The sequence below is a fragment of the Balaenoptera ricei genome, chromosome 1 (assembly GCF_028023285.1).
Source record: "Balaenoptera ricei isolate mBalRic1 chromosome 1, mBalRic1.hap2, whole genome shotgun sequence".
NCBI classification, from domain to species: domain Eukaryota; kingdom Metazoa; phylum Chordata; class Mammalia; order Artiodactyla; family Balaenopteridae; genus Balaenoptera; species Balaenoptera ricei.
Window position 1 is genome coordinate 172009709 of NC_082639.1, and position 21894 is coordinate 172031602.

The 21894-nt window shown below is 45.3% G+C and overlaps 1 protein-coding gene across 3 annotated transcripts in view; it reads left to right on the plus strand.

The window, feature by feature from the left end:
* SUSD4 (sushi domain containing 4) overlaps nt 1–21894 on the plus strand; it is a 137776-nt gene that overhangs the window by 54305 nt on the left and 61577 nt on the right. For 2 of the 3 annotated variants that reach the window (XM_059941961.1, XM_059941956.1), the window contains exon 3: nt 14372–14584. The exons of the other annotated variant lie outside the window; for it this stretch is intronic. In XM_059941961.1, coding sequence (XP_059797944.1) covers nt 14372–14584 — 213 coding nt within the window. The remainder of the gene's footprint in view (nt 1–14371; nt 14585–21894) is intronic. 3 annotated transcript variants of the gene reach the window in all.

The following is a 21894-nucleotide window of genomic DNA, read 5'->3' on the forward strand; positions in this document are numbered from 1 at the left end:
GGGTTTGTTAGAAGAGGGAGAGAAAAACACCTCTCTATGCATCAGAAGAGCAATGTTGCCCCAATTTTTATAGTCAGAGAAGAACCACATACTCTACAAGTCTGTTAGAATGAATTCACATAGTTATCCTAGTTTAGAGGAAATCCTTTAGATTTAACAATCTGATCCCCATACGTTTTCCTGGAGGTAAATTTTGGTAATGGTCCGAGGTAAAGGTGCCATCATGGCAAGATGCCCGTTCCAGCAGGGGGCAACGTAGTGTAGCCCCTCTTTGAGGTTTGCCTTCTCCCCTCCAAGTAGGAAGAAGCCTGGATTAGGAATCTGGACCCTGTGTTCTAATCCCTCACTTAGGGATTTACTGTGTGAGTCTGCACAGTCATTTAAACTTTCTGTCACAAATTTCTCAGCTAGAAAATGAGGGGGAAATTATTTAGGTGACTTCTAAGATTGCTTCCCGCAATAACATTCTGTAATTTCTGTATTGCTAGAAAGTTCCAGCTTATATATACTTGCATAATGTTTTGTAGTTTTCAAAATAATTTTATAAAGATCCCATTTGACTTAAATAACCTTGTAAGGGAGATAGGTGATAAACCTGTATCTAAAATACCTTGCCATTTAGTAATCTAAAAAAAAAAAAAAAAAAAGGTTCTGAAGAACTTAGGGGCAGGACAGGAATAAAGACACAGACGTAGAGAATGGACTTGAGGACATGGGGAGGGGGAAGGGTAAACTGGGACGAAGTGAGAGAGTGGCATGGACATATATATACTACCAAATGTAAAATAGATAGCTAGTGGGAAGCAGCCGCATAGCACAGGGAGATCAGCTCAGTGCTTTGTGACCACCTAGAGGGGTGGGATAGGGAGGGTGGGAGGAAGACGCAAGAGGGAGGAGATATGGGGATATATGTATATGTATATGTATGACTGATTCACTTTGTTATAAAGCAGAAACTAACACACCATTGTAGAGCAATTATACTCCAATAAAGATGTTAAAAATAAATAAATTAATTAAAAAAATAAAATAAAATACCTTGCCATTTAAATACGTGATCCTGACACATTCAGATAGAGGACCTGCTGGCACAAATCCCAGCAAGGAGAAGAGTGTGGCTTTGACCGAAGATAGCTGAATCCAAGGGAGACAGAACAGAAATGGTGGTTCCTGGAACATATGGGCACGGTTTGTATGGTGACTTTATATAGGTGATGGAAACAAGATTTTCCTTGACCTAAGGGCATCTTAAAAACAAAGAAAGAAACGAACAAAAAACCCAAAACAGAGCCCTAATCTCTTTGTTACTTGCATGTACCGAGGTTTACCTGTTAATAGGACTGAAGTCTGTCTTGGTGATAAAAGAAGACAGTCTTCTTGCACGATCTGGGCCTCACTCAACAGCTTCTTTTCCATCTTCTATTTCGTTTTGTATCTTGCTCTTCCTGCCCGTCCCCACATGCTGAAAAAGTCCCAGTGGCATTTGAGAATGTAAATAAAGGTTAGAAACCTCATGATCTGGACTCTAGTTGGTGACTGAACCATTCAAGGGAGGGAATATACAGTGTTTTTGAAAAGATTGTGGGTACTGTTAGAAAAGTTAGTACTGCTAACAGTTGGATTTTTATAAAGTGGCTGGGAAAGTGAATCCTATCAGACTGTTATCTTGATCTCACAGGGTTGGCGTGTGGGTGAAATGAGATTGTGTATGCAAAACACTTTGTAAACTGTAAAGTTCTCTCCATGTGGAAAACACTTTTCGTGTTGCTCTAAAGCTGTTGATTACAGAAAAGAAAGGGAATTTGATTTTTAATTACCTCTTTATTTAAAAAAATTTTAATTGAAGTATAGTTGATTTACAATGTTGTGTTAGTTTCTGGTGTACAGCAAAGTGATTCAGTTATACATAAATATTCTTATTCAGATTTTTTCCATTATAGGTTATTACAAGATATTGAATATAGTTCCCTGTGCTATACAGTAGGACCTTGTTTATCTATTTTGTATATAGTAGTCTGTATCTGCTAATCCCACACTCCTAATTCATCCCTCCCCTACCATTTCTCTTTTGGTACCTTAAGTCTGTTTTCTAAGTCTGTGAGTCTGTTTCTGTTTTGTAAATAAGTTCATTTGTATCATGTTTAGATTTCACATATAAGTGATACCATATGATATTTGTCTTTCTCTGTCTGATTTCCTTTACTTAGTATGATAATCTCTAGGTCCGTCCATGTTGCTGCAAATGGCATTATTTCATTCTTTTTTTTATGGCCGAGTAGTATTCCATTGTGTATATATATAAACCACATCTTCTTTATCCATTCATCTGTCAATGGGCATTTAGGTTGCTTCCACGCCTTGGCTATTGTAAATAGTGCTGCTATGAACATTGGGGTGCATGTATCTTTTCGAACTATAGTTTTCTCCAGATATATGCCCAGTAGTGGGATTGCTGGATTATATGGTAGCTCTATTTTTAGTTTTTTTAAGGAACCTCCATACTGTTTTCCATAGTGGCTGCACCATTTTACATTTCCACCAACAGTGTAGGAGGGTTTCCTTTTCTCCACACCCTCTCCAGCATTAATTGTTTGTGGGCTTTGTAATGATGCCCATTCTGACCAGTGTGAGGTGATACCTCATTGTAGTTTTGATTTACATTTCTCTAATAATTAGCAATGTTCCCTTTTCATGTGAAGGGAATTTGATTTTTAGAAAATAACAAATAACCACAAGTATTTTGAAAGTGTGTTATAGGATTTTTTTTAACCAACCATGCATTGTCTTCTGGGCCACTTCAGTCTGAGTGCTTGTGCTTTGGGAGGTTTCTACCAATTTTTATCAAAAAGTGACTAGAAATCATGGAATTTGGCAGTGGCAGAGATCTGATAAATCATCCAATTACCTCATTCAGTGATGAGATGTTAAAACCCAAGAAGATCGCGTTACTTATCCAGGGTCACAGATCTGCTAGACAGGTCACCTCATTATACTCAATAAGGATTTGCTTTCGAAAAGAGCCACATTTTTAACTTCGCAGTCAGTTTTTAAATTTATCCTTGCCTTCTTCAAATGTTTTGTCAACTGGTAATCCTAAAGTTTATATAAACTGTGAAATTTCGATGCCACCATGTTCCATTCTTCTTCCCAGCTGATGGAAGAAATCCTCAGATTTTTCTGATGAATGGTTTATTTCAAACAGATAACGGTTTATTCTGTTTTTCCCTGTTATAATATCACAATCTGGAATAATTTTATTATGTTGCTGGACATGCTTTTACGGAGCAGTATCATGAGACTAGAGTGAAATCACATTATGAGTTAACATTGGTATCAGTTTTATTGGAGCTGAAACTGAGTGAAAGGACTTAGGAGTAATTGGGTAATCAAAGCGAATTAAATCAAGAGGAGAAAAATATCAGTTCTGGCATCAAATGGGGAGTGCTATGACTGCCACATCTGTAGTCTTTATCCATTTTAATCAAGTCGAAATTATGCTATTGAGACTTATTTTTGCTACATTTACTTGCTCAGACGTAGCCGATGTTATATTCATCTCTGGATATTTCTTGAAACATTAAAACATTCTCACTATTTCTTGGGAAATGTTACCTAACTTGATTACCATACAAATATTCCAAGTTTCTATTACGTTTAAAATAGAAATACTGTGTATGCAGTATTCAGTGTAGATTCTGGGTAATGGAATCCAAAATACTGAGTTTTCAACCCACCTAGATAAATCCTGAGCCCCCCAACACATTGTTGGTTCTTCAGAAAACTAGGTTTAAGTGATATCCTGTTAGTATAAATTTGCTATAATAAATAGTAGACGGTACACAGCTAGTAGTACACAGCTAGAAAATGGCAGAGTCGGGATTCAAAGTACACAGTCTCACTGCAGAACCTGAGCCCTTAAGCACCCACTACGTTATTTGAAGTGAATGTATGTTATCATGTGGAATGACAAGGTGGAGTATATTTAAAGCAGTGTTTTTCAAACCTTTTTGACTGTGAACCACTGAAAGAAATATATTTTACATTGCAGACCAGCATGTGTGCACAAGCAGAACTAATAAAACCACACAAAACAGTACTCACCCTTACCATGGAGGGTGCACTGACTTCTCCTTTCTCTTTCATTTCTAAAAAGTGCTGGTTGTGACCCTGAAAATTGATTTCATGACCTACTGCAAGGCCACAGCCTGTAGATCAAAAACTCAAGGTCCGACATGCAGGCTGGCTCTGCAGGAAGTCCCAGTTCATGCCACCTGCTGAGTGAGCGCCCGTTAGCTCCTTCCCCCAGCGCCCAGCACTGTTTGTTGAGTGAGTATATACACAGATTATATTTTCCTTTCCCCATCTCTGTTTTAGTAAGTGCCCTCTCCCTTTCTTTCATTTTCTTTTTAAAAACAAAAAGCTGAAATTTTACCAAACATAGAGATGATTTAGACTGGAACAGAGGAGGTCAAGAAACACTGACTAATGATCTTGTTATGGAGATATGGTTTATTAATGAATCTTTATAAAGCAAATTACATTTTCTCATTGATTTTAATTGTAATTTCCACAGTGTTAAATTGTGAAATTGCTGTTTCTACCACATTCTGACTCTGGGACCTCCTCTTATCCCAGCAAGGGTCTTCTGTGGCCCACTCTGGCTTCTCTCCTCCAGGTGGGTTCATTTGGGAGGGGCTTACCAGCTCCTCCATCTCCATAAGAGTTGAGGCATTCCAGCAGCCTTGGGGCCCGGGTTACTCAGTCCTCCTAGCATTTCCTGGAAGATGTTTGGCAGCCCCTAAACTATCTAGCACCGGGGAGGGGGATCCTCTAATTGTTTGAGCCTGACCCTGGCTCAGGACGGACCTCCAGAATATGTAGAACTTCTCTAGGATCTCAGGCTCAGAAGGAACATCCACTGATGTTCAACTCCAGTGTGGCATCACCTTGAAGGGATGTCAGGAGCCTCTGATGGGCTGACAGGCAGAGAATGGACCAGCCCAAAAGTGCAGTTGGCTGCCAGGTGGCCGGAAACTTCTGGCACGTCAGGTAGTTCTATGTTATCAGGTCACCTATAGCCGACCTGATACACAGAAGCACTGTGTTTGAAAATACTGATGTTAGAGAATTGATTTATTTGCTGAATAGATTTCGCGTAATATGATTTCTGTAGTACTGCCTCTATCTTCCTCTTCTTTTTGTTGCTGATGCCTTGTTACAGATACAGCACCAGCTCACACAGTTTCTGGAATAAGGCAGGCTATCAATACATGTGTTCATTAACAAAATTAATTAAAGTAGTTCTAAGAGCAAGGGATTCTTGAGACGGTGGGGAAGATCAAGGTGAGGTGTGTGTTGGCAGTAAAGAGACGATCAAAGGGGCCCCTCATCAACAGATCCTCAGGACCTTCCCAATGCATTTTAGCTTGTAATTCAACAAGCCCAGATAATGAAACTTTCAGAATCTTTAAGAATAGGAAAGGTTTTTTGAAGATTTTTCTCTAATGCGGCAGAGGCATTCCCTTCTCGGTATAAATGCTTTTTGAAGCACAGTGATATTTTACTAGTTAGGTGGTTTAAAAGAAACTTGGTCTGCATTGCTGGTGATGAGAAAAAGAGAGATTTCAGCCCAAGGCAGCTGGAATTGGAATGTTCACATCTAATGGGGGAAAAGCCCTTACGTGGTCAAGAGGGACTTTCTCAAGCTTACTACGTCCTTCTCCATTTATTCTTTTGCTGTTGAGGGCAATAGGTGCTCCACTCACCAGGACTAATTCTGTTTCATGAAACTGATATCTGAGGTTAGGTCGTGATCCCCTCAAGAGCATTTTTCATCACCAGAAATGCTCTACAGATCCCCGTTGTGGTCAATGGCTGTCTGGCGGCTGACTGCCTGGATTCTTGAATGTTTGGGGGGGACCATAAAGCTTCCCCAGCCTCTTCATTCTGAGACGGTGTGCTGGGAAGTGTCAGCTTTGGGGGGAACCATGAGGATTTACGTCCTATTGAATCATTAACTGTTTCACCGTTGCTATTGGCTCAGTCCTGTTTTAACAGATACAGGGACTCCAAAACATTTACGAATACTCTTGCCCTCAAAGAGTTTAGGATTCATGAAGATTAGAGTCATTCACAAACGTGAAATACGACAGGAAAAGGCTAAGGGGGGACAACATCGTCAGTGGCAGGAGCACTGGATTGTGAGTCGGATGCCGAGGTGTCAGTTCCAGCTCTGTGATCAGAGTGATTGGACTCACCCTTGACCTCCGCAGGCCTCCGTGTCCTCCTCTGGGAGACAAAGGGGTCGGACCAGAGACCCTCTAAGGTGATTGTAATGCCGACCGTGTGAGACCGACAGTGGGTGCAGTCGGGGGTTGGGGGGGGCGAGGCTTGGGGGCTACTCTTGATTCTAACTAAAATTTGCAAACGTGTCTGTTTAAACTTTAGCAGGGTTGCCCTTTTCTCCCTAGCCCCCGGACCTTCTCACTAAGTAAGTGCATAAAAAATCAATTTTTGTGTCTCTATTCTGTTTCTTCCCCCAAAGACTCATATAGCAGTTTACAGGGAAACGGAAGCCCGGCCCTAGTTTGAAATTGATTTGGCTACATTTGATACACTCTTCCTTTCTAGGATGTGACTTTTCAGTTATAATAAGCCAAAAGATTGCTTTTCGCACCTCTTTCGTTTTTATGGTTCTTTTCAGACTTCTGTTGCTCACAGAAAAACTGTCTGGTAGGTTTCAGCAGACTCAAAAGTAACCAAATCAGAAGTGTCAAGACCTTATCATGAGATTGGGGCTGGATGCATTTCTTTGTATGTGAAGATGGAGATTCTCTCAATCCCACTGAGAACAAGTTCAAATTACAATCCTACCCATGACTTGTTCCTGGGCTCACAAACACTAAGCAGGAAAATCAGTGCCAGTAATGGAGACACCAGGACTTAAGAGTGTGACACAGGCTGAGAAAGCAACCAGAGGGGACCTCGGGCCGGGACTCTACAGCAGGCTGTTCAGACCCCACGCCCCAGGCGCTGCCCCCGCCCCTGCCACTGTACCCCGACTGCCTCAACGGGCTGCTTACCTGAACTCAGGGGTCCAGAGAGAAATATCATCCTCTGGAGTGTGGGGACAGTCAGCATCCATGTTACTCACGTTTGTAAAGTGCATGAGTACCTTTAGGAAGACTGTATTAGTCTGGGTTCTCCAGAGAAAACAGAACCCATAGGAGATAGGTCACATGCACGCACTATTAGGACTTGGCTAATGCAGTTATGGAGGCTGGGAAGTCCAAGATCTGCAGTTGGCAACCTGGAGACTCAGGAGAGCCGAGGGTGTAGTTCCAGTCTGAATCCAAAGGCCTGAGAACCAGGAGAGCCCATGGTGTAATTTCCAGTCTCAGTCTGAATCTGAAGGCAGGAGAAGATTGATGCGCCAGCTTGAAGGCAGTCAGGAGAGAGCAAGAATTCTTTCTACTCTCCCTTTTATATTCAGGCCATCAACTGATTGGGTGAGGCCCACCCACATTAGGGAGGGCAATCTGCTTTACTCAGTCTACCCACTCAAAGTCAGTCTCATCCAGAAACACCCTCACAGACACAGCCAGAATAAATGTCTGATGAAATATCTGGGCATCCCCTGGCCTAGTCAAGTGGACACATACAATGAACCATCACAAAGACTGTCTCTTGTAGATAGGTGTTGCACTCTGAATCGAATTTAGAAGCAACTGCTAGGGGATGCCGCTTCCAGGCACTTATTAAAATGGAATATTCCCTTTTCCTCCCACTTCCCCCACAAAGAAACATATTGGAAATCATTCTGTGAACTCTTTTCTCCATGCTGTGGCTACTTAGCTCCAAAGCATACACAGAATTTGAAGAATGGGGTGAAAGCGATTGGGACCTTAGGAGTATGGTTCCTAGGATAAGATTATTTGAGCGGGCTCATGCTCAAGTTATTTTCCACTCCTCTTCCCTAATACCTAAAGCAGCCCACCCCCTTAATGGATGTGTTATCTGATGGGGCTGGTCATCAACGTTTCAGAAAGACATTAAGAGAACAGCTCTACAGAAGAATGACCTGGGCTGGGAACTGATCCGCTCGGGGGTGATTTGAAAAGTGGAGTCTGAAGCTGTGGCAAGTCCTGGAAAATTACTATCTTGCTCAATGAGATTAGTTGTCCAAAATGAAGAATATTTTCTTCTTATACCATCTCATTTTCTGATTGCTCTCTTTTTACCACTTGTTCTTACTTCCCTCTTCCATGCCAAGGGCTGGATCCCACGGCCAGCAACACCCTGATCATCAGCGCTGTCCCAGGCACAGGAACAGAGCCGGAGGCTAGCAGTGGTGACATGAAAGCAGAGAAAGTGGATGGAAATGCTCTTTTTAAAAGGAAGGAATAAAGAAAGAAAGTAATGAGTTAGATTCATTGGGAAATTCTGCTGCTCTCCCATCATCATTTCCACGATGCTCTCATCATTTATTTATTAGAGCAGGAGTCGTTTTTCTGATGGATTCGGGGCTGCATCTTCAGCTCTCACTTGAATGATCTGTCCTTCTCTGAGAGAGAACAGCTCCTTGGCCCGGGGCACAGTGGTAGGGTGGTGTGACAAGTCGAGGGGTCAGTGCCTAGGACTTAGCAGTCCACATGGCTCATTTGTGAGCAGGGGGTGACCGGCCAAAAGTGTGTGTGTGGTGGCGGGGGAGGCACAGATGTCTCAGCCAAATTCTTTGCGTAAACCTACCTTGGGCCCTACAGTGGAGACGGAGGAGGGAGGCTGAGGTGTCTGAGAATGTGGATTGGAAGAAGGGTATAAAAATCTAAGGAATGCAGTCTACTTAGGCTGGGAGAAGAGAGGAAGGCGAGAGGGTGTTAGGAGAGAGTGTGTCTGTGCTGGGGGAGAGAATGCACACCTCCCTTGGAATACATAAGCTTAGAATACGTAAGCTTCTGGGATTATCAGAGTGATAGGTGTGACTGTTTGGTGGGATGGGGTAAGGATCTTTGCCTGATGAGTCCAGCAGAGCATGTGGCTCCATCCATTCATCCACCCTCCATCCATCCACCCTCCATCCATCCACCCACCCACCCTCCATCCATTCATCTTCTATTCATCCATCCAACCATCCATCCATCCACCCACCTATCCTCTTCATCTATCCATCCATCCATCCATTCATCTTCTGTCCATCCATCCATCCATCCACCCACCCACCCACCCTCCATGCATTCATCTTCTATTCATCCATCCAACCATCCATCCATCCACCCCCCTATCCTCATCATCTATTCATCCATCCATCCATTCATCTTCTATCCATCCATCAATCCACCCACCCACCCTCCATCCATTCATCTTCTATCCATCCATCCATCCATCCACTCACCCATCCTCCATCCATTCATCTTCTATTCATCCATCCATCCATCCACCCACCTATCCTCATCATCTATCCATCCATCCATCCATTCATCTTCTGTCCATCCATCTATCTACCCACCTATTTTCTATCCATCCACCTATCCTCTATCCATCCATCTATCCACCCACATATCCTCTATCCATCACCCATCTATCCATCCATCTATTCACCCACCTATCCTCTATCCATCCATCTATCCACCCACCAATCCTTCATTAGCAGTACTTATGGAATGCCCACACTCACCATAGGAGGAAGTGAAGTATAGGACCCTATTTCCCCCTCCAGGAGTTCACAGCCCAGTGGGAGAGACAGCTAAGCAGACCAATGACCGGGCAAGGGGCACGCTAAGAGAGGTCAGCCCAGGTGCCTGAAGGGAGGAAGAAGGCTCCCAGGGGGAGGCGCTACTTAAGCTGAGTCCTGGAGGCTGAGCACATTATGGGGCACATGCTTCCCTCAGTGGAGGTTCCGGCATAACTCCCCTTCCTGCCTCAGTGGAGGGCAATCCCTCCTCCAGGGTTTGGGTCCCCTCCCTGCCCACATCCAGGTGCAGGGAACTTACCCCACTTGCCTCCCCCTCATCTGCAGTCTTTGTTTCCCCCTGCTGTATAGAAACGTATTCAAATCTCCTTCATCTTATAATTTTATTACAACAGTCAAACCCCTCCCTTGACCCTAATCCAGGGATAACTCCCAACCTGTGTTCTTTTGTTCACACTAAGCATCTGGAAAGAGAAGCCCATGCTTACTCTCACTGGCCCGCCCCCCCCCCCCCCCCCCCCGCAAACATGAGCAGGCAGGCGTCCTCCCCCAGGGCTAGTTCTTCCTTGTCCCTGAAGCTGCCTGGGCACTGGTCTCAGTGCCCCCTGCCCTCAGCCAGTGGATGCTTCTCAGACTTTGCTTAGCGGATCTCAGCTGACACTGCCACCCATTCCTTCCTGAAACCCTTTCCCTTGCTTCCATGACACAGTCAGGTCTTCCTCCTCCATGGCCCTGTATTCCCAGCGTCCTTTGTGGGTGCCTCGGCTGCTGCTTCTCTCACGCTGCGCTCGTTCCCGGGACAGAGCACCCGCCCATGCCCGCACCAGCCCAGGGCACCATGGAGCTTCAGGCTCAGCCTCCAGCTCATCACCAGACATCTCTGCCTGGGTGTCCCCCCTCCACCAAGAACTCAAACTCCCCGGCCCCCCACCAGACACATCATTGCTGTCTTCACCTTGTCCTGTCAGTCTGAGTGCACGGCCCCACTGTCTACGCCGTCGTCGGCATCAGAACGTGGGCGTTATCCTAGATGCCTCTCTTTTAGTTCATTCCTCTAACCCCGTCCTCCATCCAGGCGGTCACAGGTTTTGTGATTCTGTGTCCTTAGTGTCTCATGTGGCCCTCTTTCTATTCCATTGCGTCTGCCTTGGTTCTGACTCCTCGTTTCCCACCCAGTTCTGGCACGAGCCCTGAAATCCCACGGTTCTCAGATGCTGGTCCTCCCTCGGGCAGGTGCGGGACTGGCTGCCTGAGTCATTGAGAGAACTTTCTAAAACTCAAGACTTCTGGGCCCGACCCCAGCCAGAGAGAGCCTGGATCCGTGAATGTCCTTTTACAAAGCTGCCCTCCTGCTCCTCTGGTGCAGCTGGTGGCCTGGAGGCACTTCCGACGAGCTTCCTCCCTCCTGCTTGGTCTATACGAGTCAGTCCTCTGTGCGAGTACAGGAAAGATCATTCAACAAAACAAATCTGATCCCAGTCATGTCTTTGTTCAAAGCTCTCAGTACGTGCCACGCCCCTACCCCTCACCTCCTCCTCAAGTCCAGACCCTTAGCTAACATATTCAGCCTTCGGGATCTGCTGTCGCCATCTCCTGCCCTCCCTTCACCACCCTCCACCCCAGGGCTCCACCTGTGGCAGTCACCCTGCCCCAAGCCTGGCAGAACCTGAACCCCAGCCTCTTCCCTGAAATGTGCTCAGCGGCTTCCCACCTCCATGCCTTGTGACCTGCCTCCCCAGTGCCCTTCCTCCCTCTGGCTGGCGGGTGTCTGCCTAGCTGTGAGGAGTCAGCCCCAGACCTTCCAGAAGGCTGTCCCCTCCTCTTACCCTCGGCTTGCCCTTCTGTGGCCACCCAGTGTCTGATACAGCCTCTGTTTGACTTCCAGCGTGTGTGTCAGAGTGACTTTCACTCCCAGACTGCCAGGAAGCGTCCAGACCATTCAGGTTTCTGTATGTTTATGCTTCTAGGCTTTCTAGACCGGGATGGAATCACGAATTCCATTGCTGCTAGTTGCCCCCTCAATACCATAATGGGTATACGTTTCAAGGACCCACCCTGAGACGGCCAGACTCAGAAGGAAATCATTGACCTTCATCACTTAGGAAGCACTTGACAATTTACAGTACCTTCCTTTGAAACAAAAACATGAAGCCATCACTTAACGACCCGCCAGTACTTTATTGCCCTCCTCCCAGATGGGTATTAATCACCCTCCAAGGGGCTGGAAACCTGCCTCCACTGTCGGGGTACTCACAGTGGGGCAGAGCTGCGGCTGCGTGTCAGGGGGGCTGAGAGGCTAGATGGTGTCTCCTTTGTCAAAGCATCTTCTGTTTGATAAAGTATCAGACCTGCTCCCACTTAAAGATGTAATAGCGTCAGATGTGGACGCTGTCCACTTCCCTGCTTCCCTCCTTGACTTTTCGCTTGGTCCACAGCCGCATGCCCTCGGCAGAGAGAGCACGTTATGACTGCTGGACCCCGTGCTGCCACGGTGCCTACTGTGCCGTGTCGTGTGGCTTTCAGCACAGCGGTGCTGGCAGAATGTCCAGGGTCTTGAGGTCAGTTGGGGAGGACAGCAAGTGAGTCCTTCATGAGCCCATGAAAGTTGGGGTCAGGGAATCACCTACCAGCTGAGGACGTTTTGCAAGCCCAGTGTGTTACAGAGGATCAGATATCTCATGAGTCTGACATCTGGGCATCACCTGGAAACCACGTAAGTCCTCCAAGAGCCCCAGTGATACTGCCTCTGGGTCTGGGCTGAGATTTTCTAAGATGGCCCAGGCTATTCCTGTCCCTCTGCCACGTCTTGACCTGGCTGCGCTGGGGGTGGGGGTGGACGGGCACACCAACACCCATCTGGACGGAGTCATGCATAGTTGTTCTGGGTACCTTTTCAGGAAGGATTTGTTGGTTGAGTTTGTAAGAAAATGGAGTAGAAGGCCTTCGTAGTGCACAGAAGTTTAGGGTTCTCTCTGTCGCCTGCATTGCTTTCCTTGGAGGATACGTTGGAGCATTGTGCACATAGACGACCCCTTCCTTATCCTTGGTGTCCCCCAACGAGCTCGTGACATTCATGAGCTCCGTGTGGCTACACAAAAGATCGTTCAAAAATGCAAATCTGGGGGCTTCCCTGGTGGCGCAGTGGTTGAGAATCTGCCTGCCAATGCAGGGGACACGGGTTCGAGCCCTGGTCTGGGAAGATCCCACATGCCGCGGAGCGACTGGGCCCGTGAGCCACAACTACTGAGCCTGCGCGTCTGGAGCCTGTGCTCCGCAACAAGAGAGGCCGCGACAGTGAGAGGCCCATGCACCGCGATGAAGAGTGGCCCCCGCTCGCCGCAACTAGAGAAAGCCCTTGCACAGAAACGAAGACCCAACACAGCCAAAAATAAATTAATTAATTAATTAATTTAAAAAGTGAAATTCTTAAAAAAAAAAATGCAAATCTGGTCCCAGTCATGTCTTTGTCCAAAGCTCTCAGTACGTGCCATGACCCCACCCCTCTCCTCCTCATGGAGGCCAGAGTCGGGCCTTCGTCCCAGCTGTCTGGCCGTCTCCCTCACCCCGACATCCAGTCAGTTGACAAGGCACCCCTGGAACCGGGATGTCTCACACTCTGGTGCCCTCCTTGCTGCTTCCATCACTTTCCTGTGCCCTCAGACCCACCACGTCTGACCGCACCATTGCCTGGGTCTCCTAGCCACACTCTGGGCTCTTCCTCCTCCACTTAGTCCCTCAGGCTGCTGTCCTGTCGGCCTCCTGGTCCCCACTACCCAGCTCCATGGCTCCACGCTGGCCTCCTCGCTCAGCCGGGCTTTCTAGGGTCACCCCGGTATGTCTCCCACTCCCTTTTCCAACTCTGTTTATTCACTCATCAAACATTTATGGAGCACGTTCTAGGCAGAGCTGTGATAGGTTTCACGAGAGTGAAAAAGTCTCAAAACCTGTCCTCGAGGGGCTCATAACCCAGAATGAGAGGCGATCATTCTCCAAATGATTCAGTACAGGGCTGTGTTCACGTTACAGGGGTGGAACAAATGGGGGGGGGCAGGGAGAGTGGGGTTAAGGAAGGCCTCCCGGAGGAGGAGAAATGTGGACCAGGCCTGGCTGATGGGGGTGAGGGCAGGGGGCAGGGGAGGGTGGGCATCGCCAGCCTGCCTCTTCCACAAACCCTGTATCCTCTCAGCCACCTGCTGCTCTGCAGACACGCCCGTGATCTCCCGGCCCGGCCATTGCGCATGCCATTCCCCGGTGTCTCCCTCCACAAAGTTGGTTCTGTCCTTGAAGTCTTACCTGTCCTTCAAAGCCAGGCTCAGATTCCATCTCCCCCTTTCCCGACCACCTCTCCCTCCTCCGCTCCCTTCTGCATTTTGTACTTCAGTCTCGACATTTACCATTTTGTATTCCTTTCCTTGTTTACTTTTCCTCATCTCCCTACTCCTAGAACCTCTTGAAGGGCTAACTTGACCGTGAAACTGAAATCATTAATGAGCGCTTTTCTAAGCAAAGAGCAAAAAGCAGTGTGAAATGTGCCTAGAGTGTTTATTTTCTTGGCTTTTTTATTGGTGGAGTTGGGTGGCCCATAGCATCGGAAAGAATACAGCGTCTGCCATTTATCATGGGAAACCTTCAGCATCCGAAGAATATCTTCAGAGGCACCTTTTCTTCTCTCTGTCCATGTAGGGTTCGATGACCTTCAGGTGTGTGCTGACCCAGGCGTCCCTGAGAATGGCTTCAGGACGCCCAGCGGAGGGGTTTTCTTTGAAAGCTCTGTCACCCGATTTCACTGCCAAGATGGATTCAAGCTGAAGGGCTCTACAAAGAGACTGTGTATGAAACATCTGAACGGAACCCTAGGCTGGATCCCAAGTGATAAACCCGTCTGTGTGCAGGAAGGTAAAGTGCTCCCCTCCACCCCCTACCCCCATCCCATGGAAGCCACTCACGTGGTCAGCTTGTGGCTGCAGGGGTATGAGGCTGTGTGCCAGACAGGGTGGTACCCTGGGCTGCTCTCTGTTTCAGGGCTAATCCTGCAGGCTGATGGAGGAGTATGCATGTTCAGTAAGGGCTGGGGCAGGGGATAAATGCATCTCAGCATCAGGAGTAATCGTCTTCCTTTTCTTTCTCAATTACAACCCAATTTATCACCATTTTTGTCAATGCAAGAGAGCAACTCAGATAACATGAGGGCCATTTATTATTGGGCTGCCAACTCAGCACTCACTTCCATGTTACTCAATAAAAAGTGCAGTAAATATATTGGGCCAGAACTGTATATAATGATACAGAAGATGCATGTTACTCAGAGAATTAAATCAATTACTACTTATCAGTTCTGCCTTAGACATGATTCATTTAAGGAAAGAAAGAACTGTGGCAAGCAATGGTAGATTGACAAGGTAGACATTTATTTCTAGCAGGTATCCCTAAATTTATTGGTCGTGACAAGACATTCATTTACTCCTAGCAATTATCCCTAAGTCTGTTGGTTGAAACAACTTTATATATGTATATATATATTTTTTTTTTGCTTGTTTGTTTTCACTCTATAGAGATACTTTTAGAGTTTAAAAGAATGCATTGAGTTTAGCTACTTGGAATGCCAAATTGTTGATTATATATCTCTGATGATCAGCAAGGTTGAAGTAGGAATAGGCATGAATTAAGAATTAATTCTAGCCCCAAATTTCCATGAGGCACAGAACTGATATTTCATCAAGTTCGTTAGAAGAGAGTTTCACGTTCTCTCAACACCATTATTGATTTTATTTGGGGATGGAGCTTTTATAATAATGCTACGTAAACTCTTATTCTGATTTAGTGTGTATCTTCTTTATGAAACTTTTAATTTGGCAAGCATTGATCAAACATCTATTATGCTCCTCCTTTTGGAAATTATAAAGGTTGGGTAAGGTGGTGTCTTACCTTTAAAGTACTTGCTATCTTTGCTTTTATTTTCAAGGTATTTTTTAAAAAGCCAAAATTATATAAAGAATTAAGGTTTTTAAAAGTAAATTTATTTTTCCTCTTACATGCAGTCCATGCAAGCTATGATTTCTGTAAGATTCTATTAATTAAAAGTTTATTTAATATATAAGATAGATGAACAACAAGGACCTACTGTATAGCACAGGGAACTATATTCAACATCTTGTAATAACCTATAATGGAAAAGAATCTGAAAAAGAATATATATAACAATCACTTTGCTGTACACTGGAAACTAACACAACACTGTAAATCAACTCTACTTCAATTTTAAAAAAAAGGTTATTTAATTTGTATGTAAAGACTTTCCTGCTAAAACCTATGGCCTAAGATACCCAGTACTTAAAACCCAGACAAGCTCAAAAATATCAGAGAACAAAGAAAACAGTAGGCTTCCTGAATATTGCCCAGAGATGAAGGCCTTCTGTTACTTGGTCATCCTGGGGAAAAAAAAAAGTTTATCCCTTTTTAGATCAGCTTCTTTCCAACCTTGTACATAACAACGTAATACATAGTAATTCCAAGAAAGGGAGCGAAAAATCACCTTGGAGTAGAGGCTTCTATTATATAGGTCTGCGTGCATAATTCTGAACACTTAGCCCCAAATGTGCTGGGAGGGGCTGTGTACCTGGGGATGGCAGTGGAGTGTCAGTTCTTTTATTAGGCAACTTAAAATAAGACCAGGTGCTTCCAAAGAACGTTCCAGGATTCCTCATTTCCAGTCACAATGTTGTGCTCTAATCATCATTTTACAAAGTTTGTAAGAAAAGGTATTGCCTTTCTAAGTACGATGGTATAATTAATTATTTTTATATAAATGGTGGTCTTTGTTGGTCTTTGAAAGATCTGTATAAGGAGATTACTTTCGTTGCCCTCACGGTGGAGAAAATCATCACTGTTAGCATCCTAAGCCTTCTGTATGTGGCTTACAGGGGCGAGGGGCACACAGAAGTCTACTCCATGGATGTCGTAAAGCAGGGAAGAAGCTAAACTTTTTTTCCCTGGAGTTGTAAATGGCCTTTACTCCCTGATTAGGACTTATGCTGGGTGAATAGTAAGGGCTGCTCAATTCATTTGTTTCCGTTGTTAGGTAATTCTTTTTTTTTTTTTTAATTAATTAATTAATTTATTTATTTACTTTTTGGCTGCATTGGGTCTTCGCTGCTGCACACGGGTTTTCTCTAGTTTCTGAGAGCGGGGGCTACTCTTTGTTGCGCTGCACGGGCTTCTCTTGTGGTGGCTTCTCTTGTTGCAGAGCACGGGCTCTAGGCGCATGGGCTTCAGTAGTTGTGGCACGTGGGCTCAGTAGTTGTGGCATGCGGGCTCTAGAGCGCAGGCTCAGTAGTTGTGGCGTGCGGGCTTAGTTGCTCCGCGGCATGTGGGATCTTCCCGGACCAGGGCTCGAACCCGTGTCCCCTGCATTAGCAGGCGGATTCTTAACCACTGTGCCACCAGGGAAGCCCTGTTAGGTAATTCTTAGAGGGCTAATGGATTTTTCTGCATGCTGGTAATAGTGATAACAATAAATTATCACATTTTTTAGGTCATTAGAGTTTAAAAGTACATTCAGATTCACTATCTCATTTAACAAGTACAACTGCCCTACAAGACAAGTCTTATTGTCCTCATTTCCTGATTAGGAAACTGAGGCTCAGAGAAGTTACTCGCTTTGTCAAAGTCACACAGCTGATGAGTAAGCAGCAGATCTGTAACTCATTCTAAGCCAGCATTTTTCCTCTACAAGATTAAGTCTAACTTTCCTCTTGGTGTCGCAAAAGCCCTACTGTAATCAGTTATGCAACAACACATTATTATAACAAATGGCATCATCAACGTTCAGAGTCGAAGGGACTCTAGAAATTAGATAATCCAAGCCCTCGTTCTAATTTAGTTTTTGTTTGATCAACAGGGAAACTGAGTCTCAGAGAAGTTAAGAGTCTTCCCAGACTTATATGGTGATTTAGGGACACATCTGTTCTAGGCCAGGTCTTGTCACTGTTGCCTGGACTCCTTCCAGGCTTCCCTGCTGTCAGCCAGTTCTGCCTGAGATACAGATTTTTAAAAATAAGTTCATATGCATTAAAATGCTTTATAACAGTAAAGTGCTCTACAGAAGCAAGGTGGTATTAAAGCAAATATTTTCTTGTGCATTCACACAGATTCCCTCTCTTTTATTCTCCACTTCACCCTGCCACACATACCAGCCATCTCCCTTCTCTCCTTTTACTCCAATCTAAATGGTTTATTCCAAGCAAACTCACTTATAGAAGTTTGGACTTACAGAACTGATAATATAGGCAATGAATTAATTTCCTGGCACCCAAAGCCTCCAGCCTAAGAAATATCTGTGCTTGTCAAAGCTGCTTCTGTAAGACTAGAGCCAGCACATCCCTGAGCAAGGGTGGGGATACTTATGGTCCAGGGAGCAGGGGAGGTGACCAGTATGGTGGAGAGGGTACCATGGAGTTGGCAAAGGACTGAAAATACTGCCTGGGGGCACAAGGCTGCTGACATACTAAGTGCAGTGACTAAAGGCCAGGGGGACAGCCACCATCTGGGCCTCTTCCTTTCCAAAATCACTCAACTAGTCTACGGGGGGACACTTTCCCTGCTAATACATCCCTTTCCCACATTTCATAAGAAAAAGTATAGGTAAAGTCAGATTGACTTTGCATAAATTCATTTGAGGGGAGACCTTCAAGATGGCGGAAGAGTAAGACGTGGAGATCACCTTCCTCTCCACAAATACATCAGAAATACATCTACATGTGGAACAACTCCTACAGAACACCTACTGAACGCGGGCAGAAGACCACAGACCTCCCAAAAGGCAAGAAACTCCCCACGTACCTGGGTAGGGCAAAAGAAAAAAGAAAAAACAGAGACAAAAGAATAGGGACGGGACCTGCACCAGTGGGAGGGAGCTGTGAAGGAGGAAAAGTTTCCGCACACTAGGAAGCCCCTTCGCAGGCAGAGACTGTGGGTGGTGGAGGGGGGAAGCTTCGCAGCCACGGAGGAGAGCGCAGCCACAGGGGTGCGGAGGGCAAAGCGGGGAGATTCCCGCACAGAGGAGCGGTGCTGACCAGCACTCACCAGCCCGAGAGGCTTGTCTGCTCACCCGCCGGGGCGGGCAGAGGCTGGGAGCTGAGGCTCCAGCTTCTTCGGAGGTCGGATCCCAGGGAGAGGACTGGGGTTGGTGGCGTGAACACAGCCTGAAGGGGGCTAGTGCGCCACAGCTAGCCAGGAGGGAGTCCAGGACAAAGTCTGGACCTGCCTAAGAGGCAAGAGACCGTTGTTCCGGGGTACGCGAGGGCAGGGGATTCAGAGCACCGCCTAAACGAGATCCAGAGATGGGCACAAACCGCGGCTATCAGCGCGGACCCCAGAGACGGGAGTGAAAAGCTAAGGCTGCTGCTGTGGCCACCAAGAAGCCTGTGTGCAAGCACAGCTCACTATCCACACCGCCCCTCCTGGGAGCCCGTGCAGCCCACCACTGCCAGGGTCCCGTGATCCAGGGACAACCTCCCCGGGAGAATGCATGGCGTGCCTCAGGCTGGTGCAATGTCACGTCGGCCTCTGCCGCCGCAGGGTCGCCCCGCATCCGTACCCCTCCCTCCCCCCGGCCTGAGTCAGCCAGAGCCCCCGAATCAGCTGCTCCTTTAACCCTGTCCTGTCTGAGCGAAGAACAGACACCCTCAGGCGACCTACACACAGAGGCAGGGCCAAATCCAAAGCTGAACCCCAGGAGCTGTGCGAACAAAGAAGAGAAAGGGAAATTTCTCCCAGCAGCCTCAGGAGCAGCGGATTAAATCTCCACAGTCAACTTGATGTACCCTGCATCTGTGGAATACACAGATTCCACAATAGAATCTGTGACAATAGACAACGAATCATCCCAAAATAGAGGCAGTGGACTTTGGGAGCAACGATATATATATATTTGTCCTTTTTCTCTTTTTGTGGGTGTGTAAGTGTATGCTTCTTGGTATGATTTTGTCTGTATAGCTTTGCGTTTACCATTTGTCCTAGGGTTCTGTCTGTTCATTGTTTTCTTTTTTCTTTTTTTTTAGTATAGTTCTTAGCACTTGTTATCCTTGGTGGATTTGTTTTTTGGTTTGGTTGCTCTCTTCTCTCTTTCTTTCTTTCTTTCTTTTTTTTTTTCTTTTTCTATTACTTTTTAATTTTTAAATTTTTAATAATTATTTTTTATTTTAATTTAATTTTTCTTTCTTTCTTTCTTTCTTTCTCTTTTCCCTCTTCTTCTGAGCCGTGTTGCTGACAGGGTCTTGGGGCTCTGACCAGGTGTCAGGCCTGTGCCTCTGAGGTGGGAGAGCTGAGTTCAGGACATTGGTCCACCAGAGACCTCCCAGCTCCACGTAATATCAAATGGCAAAAGCTCTCCCAGAGATCTCCATCTCAATGATAAGACCCAGCTCCATTCAATGACCAGCAAGCTACAGTGCTGGACACCCTATGCTGACAACTAGCAAGAAAGGAACACAACCCCACCCATTAGCAGAGAGGCTGCCTAAAATTATAATAAGGTCACAGACACCCCAAAACACACCAATGGACGTGGACCTGCCCACCAGAAAGACAAGATCCACGCTCATCCACCAGAACACAGGAACTAGTCCCCTCCACCAGGAAGCCTACACAACCCACTGAACCAACCTTAGCCACTGGGGCCAGACACCAAAAACAACAGGAACTACGAACCTGCAGCCTGCGAAAAGGAGACCCCAAACACAGTAAGTTAAGCAAAATGAGAAGACAGAGAAACACACAGCAGATGAAGGAGCAAGGCAAAAACCCACCAGACCTAACAAATGAAGGGGAAATAGGCAGTCTACATGAAAAGGAATTCAGAGTAATGATAGTAAAGATGATCCAAAATCTTGGAAATAGAATAGAGAAAATACAAGAAACGTTTAACAAGGACCTAGAAAAACTAAAGAGCAAACAAACGAACAACACAATAAATGAAGTTAAAAGTTCTCTGGAAGGAATCAGTAGCAGAATAACTGATGCAGAAGAACGGATAAGTGACCTGGAAGATAAAATAGTGGAAATAACCACTGCAGAGCGGAATAAAGAAAAAAGAAAGAAAAGAATTGGGGACAGTCTCAGAGACCTCTGGGACAACATTAAACACAACAACATTTGAATTATAGGGGTCCCAGAAGAAGAGAAAAAGAAAGGGACTGAGAAAATATTTGAAGAGATTATAGTTGAAAACTTCCCTAATATGGGAAAGTAAATAGTTAATCAAGTCCAGGAAGTGCAGAGAGTCCCATACAGGAAAAATCCAAGGGAAAACACTCCAAGACACATATTAATCAAACTATCAAAAATTAAATACAAAGAAAAAATATTAAAATCAGCAAGGGAAAAACAACAAATAACATACAAGGGAATCCCCATAAGGTTAACAGCTGATCTTTCAGCAGAAACTCTGCAAGCCAGAAGGGAGTGGCAGGACATCTTTAAAGTGATGAAAGGGAAAAACCTACAACCAAGATTACTCTACCCAGCAATCTCAATTCATATTCAACAGAGAAATTAAAACCTTTACAGACAAGCAAAAGCTAAGAGAATTCAGCACCACCAAACCAGCTTTACAACAAACGCTAAAGGAACTTCTCTAGGCAGGAAACACAGAGAAGGAAAAGACCTACAGTAACAAACCCAAAACAATTAAGAAAATGTATAGGAACATACATATCGATAATTGCCTTAAATGTAAATGGAATGCTCCAACCAAAAGACTTAAACTTGGCTGAATGGATACAAAAACAAGACCCATATATATGCTGTCTACAAGAGACCCGCTTTAGACCCAGGGACACATACAGACTGAAAGTGAGGGGATGGAAAAAGATATTCCATGCAAATGGAAATCAAAAGAAATCTGGAGTTGCAATTCTCATATCAGACAAAATAGACTTTAAAATAAAGACTATTACAAGAGACAAAGAAGGACACTACATAGTGATCAAGGGATCAATCCAAGAAGAAGATGTAACAATTGTAAATATTTAGGCACCCAACATAGGAGCACCTCAATACATAAGGCAAATACTAACAGCCATAAAAGGGGAAATCTGAACTAACACAATCATAGTAGGGGATTTGACACCCCATTTTCGCCAATGGACAGATCATCAAACATGAAAATAAATAAGGAAACACAAGCTTTAAATGATACATTAAACAAG